Source organism: Coregonus clupeaformis, chromosome 7 (genome assembly GCF_020615455.1).
Source record: "Coregonus clupeaformis isolate EN_2021a chromosome 7, ASM2061545v1, whole genome shotgun sequence".
In the NCBI taxonomy this organism is placed as follows: domain Eukaryota; kingdom Metazoa; phylum Chordata; class Actinopteri; order Salmoniformes; family Salmonidae; genus Coregonus; species Coregonus clupeaformis.
The window spans coordinates 70,726,249-70,740,404 of record NC_059198.1 but is presented as its reverse complement, the minus strand read 5'-3'; the positions used below and the strand labels follow the sequence as shown (position 1 = coordinate 70,740,404).

The following is a 14,156-nucleotide window of genomic DNA, read 5'->3' as shown; positions in this document are numbered from 1 at the left end:
GAGGTTGTTGGCCAAGATCTCGCGATACATGGCCCCATCCATCCTCCCCTCAGTACGGTGCAGTCATCCTGTCCCCTTTGCAGAAAAGCATCCTCAAAGAATGATGTTTCCACCTCCATGCTTCTCGGTTGGGATGGTGTTCTTGGGGTTGTACTCATCCTTCTTCTTCCTCCAAACACGGCGAGTGGAGTTTAGACCAAAGAGCTATATTTTTGTCTCATCAGACCACATGACCTTCTCCCATTCCTCCTCTGGATCATCCAGATGGTCATTGGCAAACTAGTTCTGGGCTGATCCCTCACCTTCCTCATGATCATTGATGCCCCACGAGGTGAGATCTTGCATGGAGCCCCAGACCGAGGGTGATTGACCGTCATCTTGAACTTCTTCCATTTTCTAATAATTGCGCCAACAGTTGTTGCCTTCTCACCAAGCTGCTTGCCTATTGTCCTGTAGACCATCCCAGCCTTGTGCAGGTCTACAATTTTATCCCTGATGTCCTTACACAGCTCTCTGGTCTTGGCCATTGTGGAGAGGTTGGAATCTGTTTGATTGAGTGTGTGGACAGGTGTCTTTTATACAGGTAACGAGTTCAAACAGGTGCAGTTAATACAGGTCATGAGTGGAGAACAGGAGGGATTCTTAAAGAAAAACTAACAGGTCTGTGAGAGCCGGAATTCTTACTGGTTGGTAGGTGATCAAATACTTATGTCATGCAATAAAATGCAAATGAATTACTTAAAAATCATACAATGTGATTTTCTGGATTTTTGTTTTAGATTCCGTCTCTCACAGTTGAAGTGTACCTATGATAAAAATTACAGACCTCTACATGCTTTGTAAGTAGGAAAACCTGCAAAATCGGCAGTGTATCAAATACTTGTTCTCCCCACTGTATATATATTTGCGAGGAAAAAAACATATGGGGGATTGGAAGTGATGCAGACAATTACATTGATGGAAGTTACAATCTATCTACAATATTAAAGCTGATCTACCCCCTAAAATAAAAATAAAAAAATTAATAAAAATGAAGAAAGAGAAGGATTGCTGTTTTGAATTTTGTCAAGTTAGTGTGGAAGAGGTGGAAAAACTATTGTTGTCCATCAATAACAACCAGGTATAGACAACCTTGATGGGAAACTATTGAGAATGGTAGCAGACTGTATTGCCACCCCTATTTGCTTTATCTTAAACCAAAGCCTAAAGGCGTGTGTCTCCACAGGCGTGGAAGGAAGCTAAAGTAATTCCACTGCCTAAAAACAATAAAGCACCCTTTGCTGGCTCTAACAGCCGCCCAATCCATTTGCTGCCTGTTCTTAGTAAACTGATGGAGAATATTGTGTTTGACCAAATACAATGGAATTTTTCAGAGAACAAGATAACTACTAACTTTCAGCATTCATAGAGAAAGGCACTCAAATTGTAATGCACTGACACAGATGACAGATGATTGGTTAAAATAAATGGATAATAAGATTATAGTTGGAGCTTTTATTTTATTGATCATAAATTGTTATTGAAGAAATTAACTTGCCATCACATGGTTGGAGAGTTATTTATCCAATTGAACCCAGAGAGTGTTCTTCAATGGAAGCTTCTCTAACATCAGATATATACAGTGTGGTGTCCCTCAGGGCAGTTGCCTTGGGCCGTTACTCTTCTCTATTTTTTACAAATGATTTGCCACTGGTCTTACACAAAGCTAGAATAACTATGTATGCGGATGATTCCACACTCTACATTTCAGCACCCAAAGCCAGTGAGCTCACTGAAATTCTAAATAAGGAATAACAGTATCAGAATGGGTGATTAGTAATAAACTGGTCTTAAATACATCTAAAACTAAAAGCATTGGATTTGGTTCAAAACATTCTTTAAGACCTAAACCTCAACTGGAGTTGTGTATAAAGGTAGTGACCATTGAGCAAGTTGAGGAAGCTAAACTCCTAGATATAACATTAGATGGTCAATTATCATGGTCAAGTCATATTAACAAAGTTATTGTGAAGATGGGGAGGGGTATGTCTGTTATTAACAGATGTTCTGCGTTTTTGAAACAAAAATAAACTGTACTAGTTGTTCAGGCTCTGGTCTTGTCTTATCTTGATTACTGTCCGGTAATATGGTAAAATGCAGCAAAGAAAGACCTAGCAAAGCTGCAGCTGTGTCACACCCTGGCTCGGGGACTCATTATGTTGAGCCAGGGTGTGTTCATTCTATGTTTTCTGTTTCTTTGGTGGGTGTTCTAGGTTGTCTATTTTCTATGTTTGCCGGTGTGACTCCCAATCAGAGGCAACGAGTGTCAGCTGTCGGCTGGTTGTCTCTGATTGGGAGCCATATTTAATCTGTCTGTTTTTCTTTCGGGTTGTGGGATTTTGTTCGTGTGTGTTCGTGTTGTACCATAGACGTCACGCATTCGTTGTTTATGGTTTTGTTCGTGTGAGCATTTAATAAATAGAATATGTTCACTCGCAACGCTGCGCCTTGGTCTCCCTCATTAGACGAGCGTGACAGAAAATCCCACCAGTACCAGACCAAGCAGCGTGAGGAGGAGAGAGGAAGGACCTGGGATCAGTGGAGTAGGAGTTTCGGCTGGGCCCCGCTAAGTGAAGAGAAGAGAGGCTGGTCTATGGAGCAATGGATCAAGAGCTTCGACTGGGTCAAGCCCATTGAGGAGCTGAGTGACGAGGGTTGGAGACAGAGGAGCGAGAGGTGGCGAGAAACGATGGAGGCCTGGCCCACGGGGAGGAGAGACCCCCAGAAATTTTTTAGGGGGGGCTCACGGCGTGGACGACGGGCAGCAGGAGGCCGCGAGGAGCGGTCCAGCGGGTGTGAAGAGGAGGCCGCCAGGTTAAGGGGGCCACTGGTCACAGAGGAGGGGAAAGTGTGGAGGCACGAGCGAGAGGTACTGGGGTGTGTTACCAGTCCGGTCCGGCCCGTTCCTGATCCCTGCGTAGGGCCAGTGGTGTGTGTCCCCAGTACGGTCCGGCCTGTTCCTGTTCCTCGCATCGAGCCTGTGGTGCGTGTCGTCAGCCCGGCCCGGCCTGTTCCTGCTTCCCGCACCGAGCCTATGGTGCGCGTCGTCAGCCCGGCCCGGCCTGTTCCTGCTCCCTGCACCCAAACCTGTGGTGCGGCGTCGCCAGCCCGGTCCGGCCCGTTCCTGCTCTCCGCACCAAGTCTGTGGTGCGCGTCGCTAGCCCGGCCCGGCCTGTTCCTGCTCCCCGCACCAAACCTGTGGTGCGCGTCGCCAGCCCGGTCCGGCCCGTTCCTGCTCTCCGCACCAAGTCTGTGGTGCGCGTCGCCAGCCCGGCCCGGCCTGTTCCTGCTCCCCGCACCAAACCTGTAGTGCGCGTCGCTCAGCCCGGCCCGGCCTGTTCCTGCTCCCCGCACCAAGTCTGTGGTGCGTTTGCGTCAACCCTGTCCGGCTCGTTCCTGCTCTCCGCACCAAGTCTGTGGTGCGGCGTCGCCAGCCCATTCCGGTCCATTCCTGCTCCACGCGCCAAGCCAGGGGGTGTGTATCGTCCAGCCCGGTCCGGTCCGTTCCTGTTCCACGCACCAAGCCAGGGGCGCGTGTCGTCAGTCCGGCTCCGGCCAGCGGGGCTAGACAGGACCAGGGGTACTTTGGGGGGTTGGAGAGGAAGTGGGGATCAAGCCCGGAGCCGGAGCCGCCGCCGAGGAGGAATGCCCCACCCAGCCCTCCCCTGTTTTTGCTCGTATTTAGGCGCGGTCGCAGTCCGCGCCTTTCCAGGTACTGTCACACCCTGGCTCGGGGACTCATTATGTTGAGCCAGGGTGTGTTCATTCTATGTTTTCTGTTTCTTTGGTGGGTGTTCTAGGTTGTCTATTTTCTATGTTTGCCGGTGTGACTCCCAATCAGAGGCAACGAGTGTCAGCTGTCGGCTGGTTGTCTCTGATTGGGAGCCATATTTAATCTGTCTGTTTTTCTTTCGGGTTGTGGGATTTTGTTCGTGTGTGTTCGTGTTGTACCATAGACGTCACGCATTCGTTGTTTATTGTTTTGTTCGTGTGAGCATTTAATAAATAGAATATGTTCACTCGCAACGCTGCGCCTTGGTCTCCCTCATTAGACGAGCGTGACAAGCTGGCTCAAAACAGAGCAGCGCACCTTGCCCTTAAAGGATTTTTTTTTTACAACCAAATCAAAAATGGTTATGTAAATAGCGTGTTATAGAAGGGTCCAGACACCTTTTGTGTGATTTCACGTGTTTTTGAGAAACTTACCCCAAACACCAAATCACTTCCTCGTCCTTGTTGTGTAGTATGGGGGCACCGGAAAAACATGAACAAAAGTTCCAAAAACACCCAAATATGTCCTTTAACAAACAGCAACACTCTCAGTATAGTGATACAGGTCGTTGGATGTGGTACACATGACATTGCGTCATTCCATACTTTATCCGCAACATTATACTCAAAAACATGTGAAATCATGGACCCTTCTATAATACATCAAAAATAGAGATTTGGTTGTAAAAAATAAAACTTCTCCATTAACTGCACATACAGAACTAACATGAACAACATGCATTCCAGTCTTTCCTGGTTGAGGGTTGATGAGAGATTAACTGCTTCTCTTCTAGTTTTATGAGAAATGTTACTGTGATGAACATTCCTGATTGTCTGCATAATCAAATAACATTCAGCTCAGACACCCATTCATACCCCACAAGACATGCCACCAGGGGTCTCTTCACAGTCCCCAAGTCCAAAATGAATTCACGGCAAAGCACAGTATTATACAGAGCCATGATCGCATGGAACTCCCTTCCATTTCCAGTTACTCAAGCAAACAACAAAATTACCGTTAAAAAAATGACATCTAATTGAAAGGCGGGGACTGTGAGGGGACACACAAATGAAAACAAACATGCACACACAAACACACTCTGACACAGACATTATTTTGTTGTTGCATTGTTTGTATATCTTTGTATTAAAAATGCGTGTGACTGTCCTAGTCTATCAGTGCATCAGTGTTTTGTTACTTGTCATGTTTTGTGTTTTTTGTGGACCCCCGGAAGAATAGCAGCTGCCTCTGCAAAAGCTAATGGGGATCCAAATAAACAAATAAATAAACAAATAAACCAATCTGTGAAGATGATTGCTGGACTTCACTTCACAGCACTGTGTGTCTACTTGGATAAATCAATTCAAAGGAGCCAGTGATGGACTGTGCCAAGATATTCCCCTAGTTTCTATACTACAGGCCAGAATCTTTCAAGAGTGTTTTTGCTTTCTAAGCAAAACAGTATTCCTGAAGATAACCTCCAAGAGCAAAACTTTGTGTCTCCAATAATAATATTTTGGGGCTGTAGTTACAAGACACATATTGATATTCAATTGTCTATAAAGGTATGGACATCAACTGTGTACTGCTGAAGATCACCTTGAATGGATAGAACAGAGCAGAGGAGATGTAGAGGGCGGCGGGGGGGCAGGTGTGTGTTTGTGCGTGTGCGCTTGCGCTTGCGTGGTGGGAGGCAGGGAGCAGTAATTGTTGGGGAAGAGCCATATGCGCTGCTCGGAGGATGCTGGAGCTTATTAAAGAAGGAGACAGAGTGATTATTCACACAGGGCCCTCCTGAGAGAGTGACGCTCACGTCATTGCTTATAATTAACTCTTAAACGGTTCTGCGGATTAATAACAATATCAAGAAGGGAACAGAGGAGGAGCACAAACACATCCTGGATCTGGTTCAAGGTTTGTAATTACGATTAAAAAGGCTCTTTGGCATGACAGAACTCTCTTTGCCCCGCCTCCCTATTTTGTATTTTTTTCTCTCCATTTGTAGTAGCACGGCAATGGATTTGTTTCTATTGTCAATGACTCGTCTCCCAGGGTGTCTCCAACTCAGGGAATCAAGACTCTGACACATCCGTCTGAGAAGATTGGGATTGGTTTTAGATAATTTGGCAAGCGAGTAAAAGAACGACAGGAAAAAGAAGCCAAGGAGAGAGGAGAGGAGTGGAGAGGGAACTTGGAGATCAGATGAAGTGCACCGGGCTGAAAATAGACTCCTATTTACCTGCTTAACTGGTGTAGCTTGAAATGTGTCAATGTGCTGGGGACAATGTTGACACTCTTCTAAAGCAACCCACTGAACCAAAAGAGGGAGAGGGAGATAAAAACAGCTTGGCTGTTGATGCTAGACAGAACTTGTAAAGGCTCCCGGGGTGGAGAGGATACAGGGGGCAGAAAAACTGCAGTGCTAGGCCCTGAGAACCTGCAGTTTCATGATGCACCAAGGCCAAAGGATGATAAAATACTGGCATTGTCTGCTATTCCCAGTCCTCCCCAGCCTCCTAGTCCCTACACAGCTTCTCCCGGCCTTAAATGAGCTACGGCCCAGACTGCCCTGCTCTAGGAACATCAGCCTTCCTGTGGCCACTTCATCAATGACACAGCACAAGTTACCCCACATTTATAACCATTCACAGTCATTTACACAGGCAGACACACTGGGGTCTCACCTCCACACCAGACCCACAGACAAACCCTCAGACAGACACAGAGACTCACACAGAAAAACCTTTCTAGCAAGATTCTCTGGCTATAGTGCGTGTAAGCTACACCCCCCTCTAAACTATCCTCAGAGAGAGAGAGATAGAGAGAGAGAGAGAGAGAGAGAGAGAGAGAGAGAGAGAGAGAGAGAGAGAGAGAGAGAGAGAGAGAGAGAGAGAGAGAGGGTGAGAGGGTGAGAGGGTGAAAGAGAGAGGGTGAGAGTAGAGACATGTTTCATTAGCCAGACAGTTACCACTTTATAAACATTACCCAAGTCTCTGGAGATGTGCGTTGCCTGTGTCTAACTTAAGTGCCTCCACTCCCTCCTCTTGGAAACATTATGAAGCGGGAACAGAAGGTGCTTTATAGGAACATATGTTCGCCTTCGCCTATTACGCTTTTACACCCCCGATAAACATTATGGTGGAGTGACACATTATATATAGAGGAGAGGCCCTTCATGTAGCCGCCACCTCCCCTCTCCTTGTGTTTGCTGGGTGAGAAGTTTAGCAGCTTGGATAGGTCAAAGGAGTTGAACTCAGGGAACCATAGTGAGACTTGCAAAATGACTGCAAAGAACTGTGGCAGTAGCAAGCAAACAGACACTTTTTTGGTCTCTTTGATTTCCTGCCCTCCATGCTTATGATGTCGACACTCTTTAACACGGCTGAAATGGATTTCACTTAATTAATCACTGTTGATTCCAGTCCAGTCCAGTGATCTTATCACATTTTCATTAAAATGAATATATCACCAGCACACCAAAACAACATTTTGGATGAAAATAGAAAGTAGCAACCTATATGTTGAACCCCTCACATGCATTATTTTCCTACAATGTTACATTAGTATTCCATGGCATGGCTGAAGCCTCCAGGTGCCTCAGGGGTGACATGTCAAAAGCAGCCGTGGACAATAGGCCTTCCCCTCGAGGACACAATCTCAGTCACTGTCCAACAGACATAAGATCAAAAACACCACACTGAGCCGGCCAACAGATATGCCTCTGAAATGGTATTTATCTTTCTGAAATATTGCCCATCTCCAGAAGGGCCCGTTGCTCTGGTAACAGTGCCTTCATGCCACAGTGTTAATGGATGATGGAGAGCTCTGACCTCACTGGTCACAGAGACCGGACCCAGCACTCTTTACAATTACAGTGGGGGGAAAAAGTATTTAGTCAGCCACCAATTGTGCAAGTTCTCCCACTTAAAAAGATGAGAGAGGCCTGTAATTTTCATCATAGGTACACGTCAACTATGACAGACAAATTGAGAATTTTTTTCCAGAAAATCACGTAGGATTTTTTATGAATTTATTTGCAAATTATGGTGGAAAATAAGTATTTGGTCACCTACAAACAAGCAAGATTTCTGGCTCTCACAGACCTGTAACTTCTTCTTTAAGAGGCTCCTCTGTCCTCCACTCGTTACCTGTATTAATGGCACCTGTTTGAACTTGTTATCAGTATAAAAGACACCTGTCCACAACCTCAAACAGTCACACTCCAAACTCCACTATGGCCAAGACCAAAGAGCTGTCAAAGGACACCAGAAACAAAATTGTAGACCTGCACCAGGCTGGGAAGACTGAATCTGCAATAGGTAAGCAGCTTGGTTTGAAGAAATCAACTGTGGGAGCAATTATTAGGAAATGGAAGACATACAAGACCACTGATAATCTCCCTCGATCTGGGGCTCCACGCAAGATCTCACCCTGTGGGGTCAAAATTATCACAAGAACGGTGAGCAAAAATCCCAGAACCACACAGGGGGACCTAGTGAATGACCTGCAGAGAGCTGGGACCAAAGTAACAAAGCCTACCATCAGTAACACACTACGCCGCCAGGGACTCAAATCCTGCAGTGCGAGACGTGTCCCCCCTGCTTAAGCCAGTACATGTCCAGGCCCGTCTGAAGTTTGCTAGAGTGCATTTGGATGATCCAGAAGAGGATTGGGAGAATGTCATATGGTCAGATGAAACCAAAATAGAACTTTTTGGTAAAAACTCAACTCATCGTGTTTGGAGGACAAAGAATGCTGAGTTGCATCCAAAGAACACCATACCTACTGTGAAGCATGGGGGTGGAAACATTATGCTTTGGGGCTGTTTTTTCTGCAAAGGGACCAGGACGACTGATCCGTAAAGGAAAGAATGAATGGGGCCATGTATCGTGAGATTTTGAGTGAAAACCTCCTTCCATCAGCGAGGGCATTGAAGATGAAACGTGGCTGGGTCTTTCAGCATGACAATGATCCCAAACACACCGCCCGGGCAACGAAGGAGTGGCTTCGTAAGAAGGATTTCAAGGTCCTGGAGTGGCCTAGCCAGTCTCCAGATCTCAACCCCATAGAAAATCTTTGGAGGGAGTTGCCCAGCGACAGCCCCAAAACATCACTGCTCTAAAGGAGATCTGCGTGGAGGAATGGGCCAAAATACCAGCAACAGTGTGTGAAAACCTTGTGAAGTCTTACAGAAAACGTTTGACCTGTGTCATTGCCAACAAAGGGTATATAACAAAGTATTGAGAAACTTTTGGTATTGACCAAATACTTATTTTCCACCATAATTTGCAAATAAATTCATTAAAAATCCTACAATGTGATTTTCTGGAGATTTTTTTTTATCATTTTGTCTGTCATAGTTGGCGTGTACCTATGATGAGAATTACAGGCCTCTCTCATCTTTTGAAGTGGGAGAACTTGCACAATTGGTGGCTGACTAAATACTTTTTTTCTCCACTGTACATATATACACTGAGTGTAAAAAACCTTAAGGACACCTTCATAATATAGAATAATTTGTCCTCAGAGCATCCTCATTTTGTCAGGGCATGGACTCTACAAGGTGTCGAATGAGTTCCAGAGGGATGCTGGCCCATGTTGACTCCAATGCTTCCCACAGTTGTGTCAAGTTGGCTGGATGTAATTTGGGTGGTAGACCATTCCTGACACACAGGGGAACCTGTTGAGCGTGAAAAACACAGCAGCGTTGCAGTTCTTGACACAAACTGGTGCGCCTGGCACCTACTACCATACCCCGTTCAAAGGCACTTAAATATTTTGTCTTGACTATTCACCCTCTGAATGGCACACACACACAATCCGTCTCAATTGTCTCAAGGCTTAAAAATCCTTAATTAACCTGTCTCCTCCCCTTCATCTACACTGGTTGAAGTGGATTTAACAAGTGACATCAATAAGGGATCTTAGCTTTCACCTGGATTCACCTGGTCAGTCTATGTTGTGGAAAGAGCAGGTGTCCTTAATGTTTTGTAAACTCAGTGTACCTGTACCTGTATGCTTTCTTTCCATTTCAGTCATATTTTCTCTGTAAATGTAAAAGTAAGCAGGAGGGACAATGGCCCATTCAAGTGGTTTGACAATAGAATATACCAATTAAAACAACCCCTCTGTGACCAGGGGATATTTCTCTATGGCAACATAAATAAAGGGCTGGATAAACATGTCTTCTTTCCTATCCTACATTTGACAACAACAAGCTTTACATTAGATTAATAACCTGGAGGCTATAAAATATGCTGCCAGAATTACCCTTAGGCCTACATAGATTTAAATTCAGATTTTTTTATTATAGTTGCTAGAAATCTATATGCCTTTATGAAAAGAAGTGTTCACTAGCTGTTTGTTTTTTAAGAATGAGGGCGTTCTCTCTCTGACCTATGCTGACAATAGTTGACTCTATGGAGATCCCCATCTAAATTTAAAATATAGCTCCAATCAAATGCACAGAAGTCTGAGCCGGAGGCAGGAGTTGCCAGTCCATGAATCAGAATGCAATTGACCTTAAATGGTCAAATGATCGAGTGCATTATGTGTAATAGCGTTAGGCAAAACATCCATTAAAGCATAAAACATAGCAGGGAAGCATGTGCTCAACAGAAATGGCATGATGTTGTTTTGCGCTCAACCCCAAAAACCCAAACCTCTGCGTTAGCAATAGGCCTACAAGGTAACCTTACAGATTAAGTCCACCGTAAACATTTTTTAATTGGCCTGCCTGGACAAGTTAGATACAGTCATTATGACAAATATATTTACAGTACTCTATGTGAACTACATATTAATGTTTTATTCCATTATAAAATATCATTTAGGGTATTAATATAATATTAGGGTAATAAGTCAAAAAGATCTACTTTGCGTTTATAATTACATTTTCTGCAGAAACACTGGGAGCAAAACGTTTAGACCTCCTACAAAAATACATAAACGGCTAATGAACATTAAACAAAGTAACTAAAAAGTCTAATTTACAAAGCAATATGTTGGAGACCATGCTGTTAGGGTATTGAAAAACATTGCATGGGGTTTAATGAAAGATAATTGTGAGGATTTTAATGATACACTATAGGCTAATGAGCTGTAATATGTAATGTAAAAAGGTGATGCGACCTTTACCCTATACGCAAGTGGTCATGAACAGATAATAAGAGGATATTCAATCCCAAAATATTTGATGGCCGCTAAAACTGTTGTTTAATTTATCATTGCCTCGATGCATATTGCAAATGACTTGAAAATAAAAAATATTTTTATCTTACACTCTCCTGAGCTTTAGATGTTGCCGCCTTGCTGGACGAGAAACGTCTCGAGTCGCACACGCTCGAGGTACCTGAGAGCACCCCTAGGGCGCAATAAATCAATTTCCAGACCCTTAAAGTGATGCATCAAAAAAAAGCAGAGAATACATCATGCAAATTATATATTTATTTGAAGCCAATGACACGCAAATAGTCCCTTGTTTTATCACCCATATACACACGACATTATAAGCAACACTTACATTTTCCAGTCTGTCGACACTGTGACGGATAAGTAGGCTAATTGTCACCCTCTTGTTTTACGCACGAGACGTTTGGATAATTACCATCTTGTTGAGTCTCTCCAGGAGTACAACGTTAGATTACATGTCATTAAATAAGTGAACCCGAAAGTTAAATGTAGCACAATGTAATTTGTGTCTGAATGCATCACTTGCTGACTTGCTGCAGTTCACAGATGTATCGAGCACAGAGAAGCAGACTGTCCTTGGTTCACAATGAAACTTTTCACAATAAAAATAATAATAATGGTAGCCACTGTCTGGGAATTAGCTTACATTTTTTTAATTCTTAAATTATCTGTCGGCTGACTAAAAGCTGCATCTGCTATAGTGCGCTTTCACACTTCTCCCGTGATTCCTTATATTTCATGCATTTTCCATGTCTAATCAATTTAGTCTACACAAGCAGAAATGCAAAAGTAATACGATCCGAAATTACTGGTTAATATCTTATTTCTGAAAATATAAATTATTTGTTCCAATTGCGTAAAGCTCTGAATCAATTATGATATAGGGCTAGTCCTAACTGACAAATATAAGCTTCTGTAAGTCAGGCACATACACTTTTCTCACCTTCTTTTACATTCCAAGTGAAAGAAACAATTACACCAGTATTATATGGCAAACTTCTCAATTTTGAAACAAGTAGGAAAGAACAGTGACATAGACTTCGCTGAACTCGGGGGGAACTGTATGTCCATTGATTTGAGGGATGCGGGCAATGTCAGTGCGTATTTATGCAATGGCGGGACGCGCGCCAGATTACACATCATCCTCTCTGGGCGCGTTTGGTGCCACAGCTGTGTGACCGTCATCTGCTCGCTCTGGGGGGGTTTGGGAGCGCACGGCAGATGCTTCTGCTACCCACAAGCCTTCCGTTTCCTCGGAAATAGAGCCTCTGTATTATAACGCCATTTCAGGGAAATTTGATTGTGAAGCTCCGATTAAATTTCCACCAACAAAGTTACCACAGTGACAACAGGTGACACCCAGCGATAGAAAGAGAGAGGGGGAGGGAGAGAGAGCACAACAGAGTATCAAGGGATAAGGTGAGATATCTGTAATTTAGAAGGGACCTGAGGCTGTAGCAGAGAAACCATTGGAGTGCTAATTAAAAAGAGGAGTAAGCAGTGAGTGGTAGAATGTATAAGATCCCTCTATGCTGAGTGACTGAGCAGTACATGACAGACAGAAACTTGGAGAAGTGAATTGACTCACCTGTTCATTTTTGCAGAGGTCTGCCCACATACTGGTCCCATCCCCTCCTCTCATCAGCACATGGTAGATGAAGAAGTAGGTGCCAGGGATGCTGCAGATGAACTTGCCTGAGATGCCGTCGTAGTTGTTTCCCAGGTTGGTGACCACGTCGTCAAACTTGAGGATCTCATAGCCTTCATGGGGGTTCTTAAGCCCTGCGTAAAAGGCCACCCGGGGCACTGTGCTGTAGGTGGCCGTGCTGATAGCTCCGTTCCCCCCCAACCCCAAAATCCCAGTCCTCCCTCCAGACCCTCTGTCTCCAGGGGGTCCCACTGGCCCTGGTGGCCCTGGCTCTCCAGGTGGTCCCGGGGGTCCAGGTTTACCTGGCCTACCTTGCTTGCCCTGGGGGCCCTGCACCAGCGTGGAGGGCATGTTGCTGTTGTCGCTGAGGGCCTCGGCCTCCGCCTGGATGCCACTGGAGCTCGTGCTGCTGGCCGTGGTGCCCTTGTTCAGGTAGGGGTCGCACACCATGCGGCAAGTACCCAGCATCTCAAAGTGGCTGGTGTCGGTGCCCACGGAGCTGACCAGCACGGGGATGAGGACCACCAGCACCAGGACCAGCATGACCCCAACGGCAGCCGCCACCAGGGTCTTCCTCCCGATGCTGAGTCGGGGAAGGGGCTGTGCTGCCAGCGTGGCTCTCCCAGGGGCGGAAATGGTGACTGCTGGGTGTGGGGAGCCTGCCACCGAGGAAAGGGACACGGGAATCCCAAGAAGAGTAGGAGGAGGAGCGGCTAGTGTGTGAGGGTAAGAGAGAGACCCACATACACTCACTGATACGCCTCGCTGCTTTCACTCACACACACGGAGGTAGTTCCCGCACACTCTCTCTCACCAGTGTGCACAAGAACGCACATAGGGAGCACACACAAACACGAGCCGACATACAGAATTTAGTCCCAAACTCTTGGCATGAAAAAGAAAGGAGAAAGAAAGATGATACAAAGAAACGAACGCTCAGGAGGAGGAGTGTGAGAGAGAAAAGAGAGGAATGGTAAGAGGATGAACAGAGAGAGTGAGTGTGAGAAAGAGAGAAGGAGAGAGCAGTCATAGAGTCCGCGTGCGTGTGTGGTGTGTTTGTGGTGACGGATTCTCAGGCATGGCTTTTTATACGGCAGTAGCAGCCCCCCCCCCCCTCCCCCTCCATTCCTCCTCCCCTCTCCTCCTCCTTCTCCCCTCCCCTCTCCTCCCCTCCTCTGGTTGGCGTGGTTACGAGTGGGGGGAGGAGGGAGCCCCACACCGTCCCCTTCCCTCTCTGTCTCACTCAGAAGGGCTCTCATCACATCACATTACTTTCTACCACACTACACTCCCTCTGAGCCAGTGAGGAGTCAACACACACTCTCCATCTCCCTCTCTCTTTCCTCTCTTTTACACTGACTCCTCACTCCTTCTTTCCACCTTTGATGCTGTTTCTCTCTCTCTCCTTTCTTTCTTTCTTTCTCTCTCTCTCTCTCTCGCTCTCTCTCTCTCTCTCTCTCTCTCTCTCTCTCTCTCTCTCTCTCTCTCTCTCTCTCTCTCTCTCTC

The 14,156-nt window shown here is 45.6% G+C and overlaps 1 protein-coding gene across 1 annotated transcript in view; it reads right to left on the bottom strand.

Annotated features, from left to right (window-relative positions):
- The window catches only part of LOC121569569 (C1q-related factor), a 34,215-nt gene extending 20,801 nt beyond the window's left edge, over window positions 1-13,414 (bottom strand). The window contains exon 1 of the mRNA XM_041880647.2: window positions 12,591-13,414. Coding sequence (XP_041736581.1) covers window positions 12,591-13,193 — 603 coding nt within the window. The 5' untranslated portion in view covers window positions 13,194-13,414. The remainder of the gene's footprint in view (window positions 1-12,590) is intronic.
- Window positions 13,415-14,156: the final 742 nt, after the last annotated feature.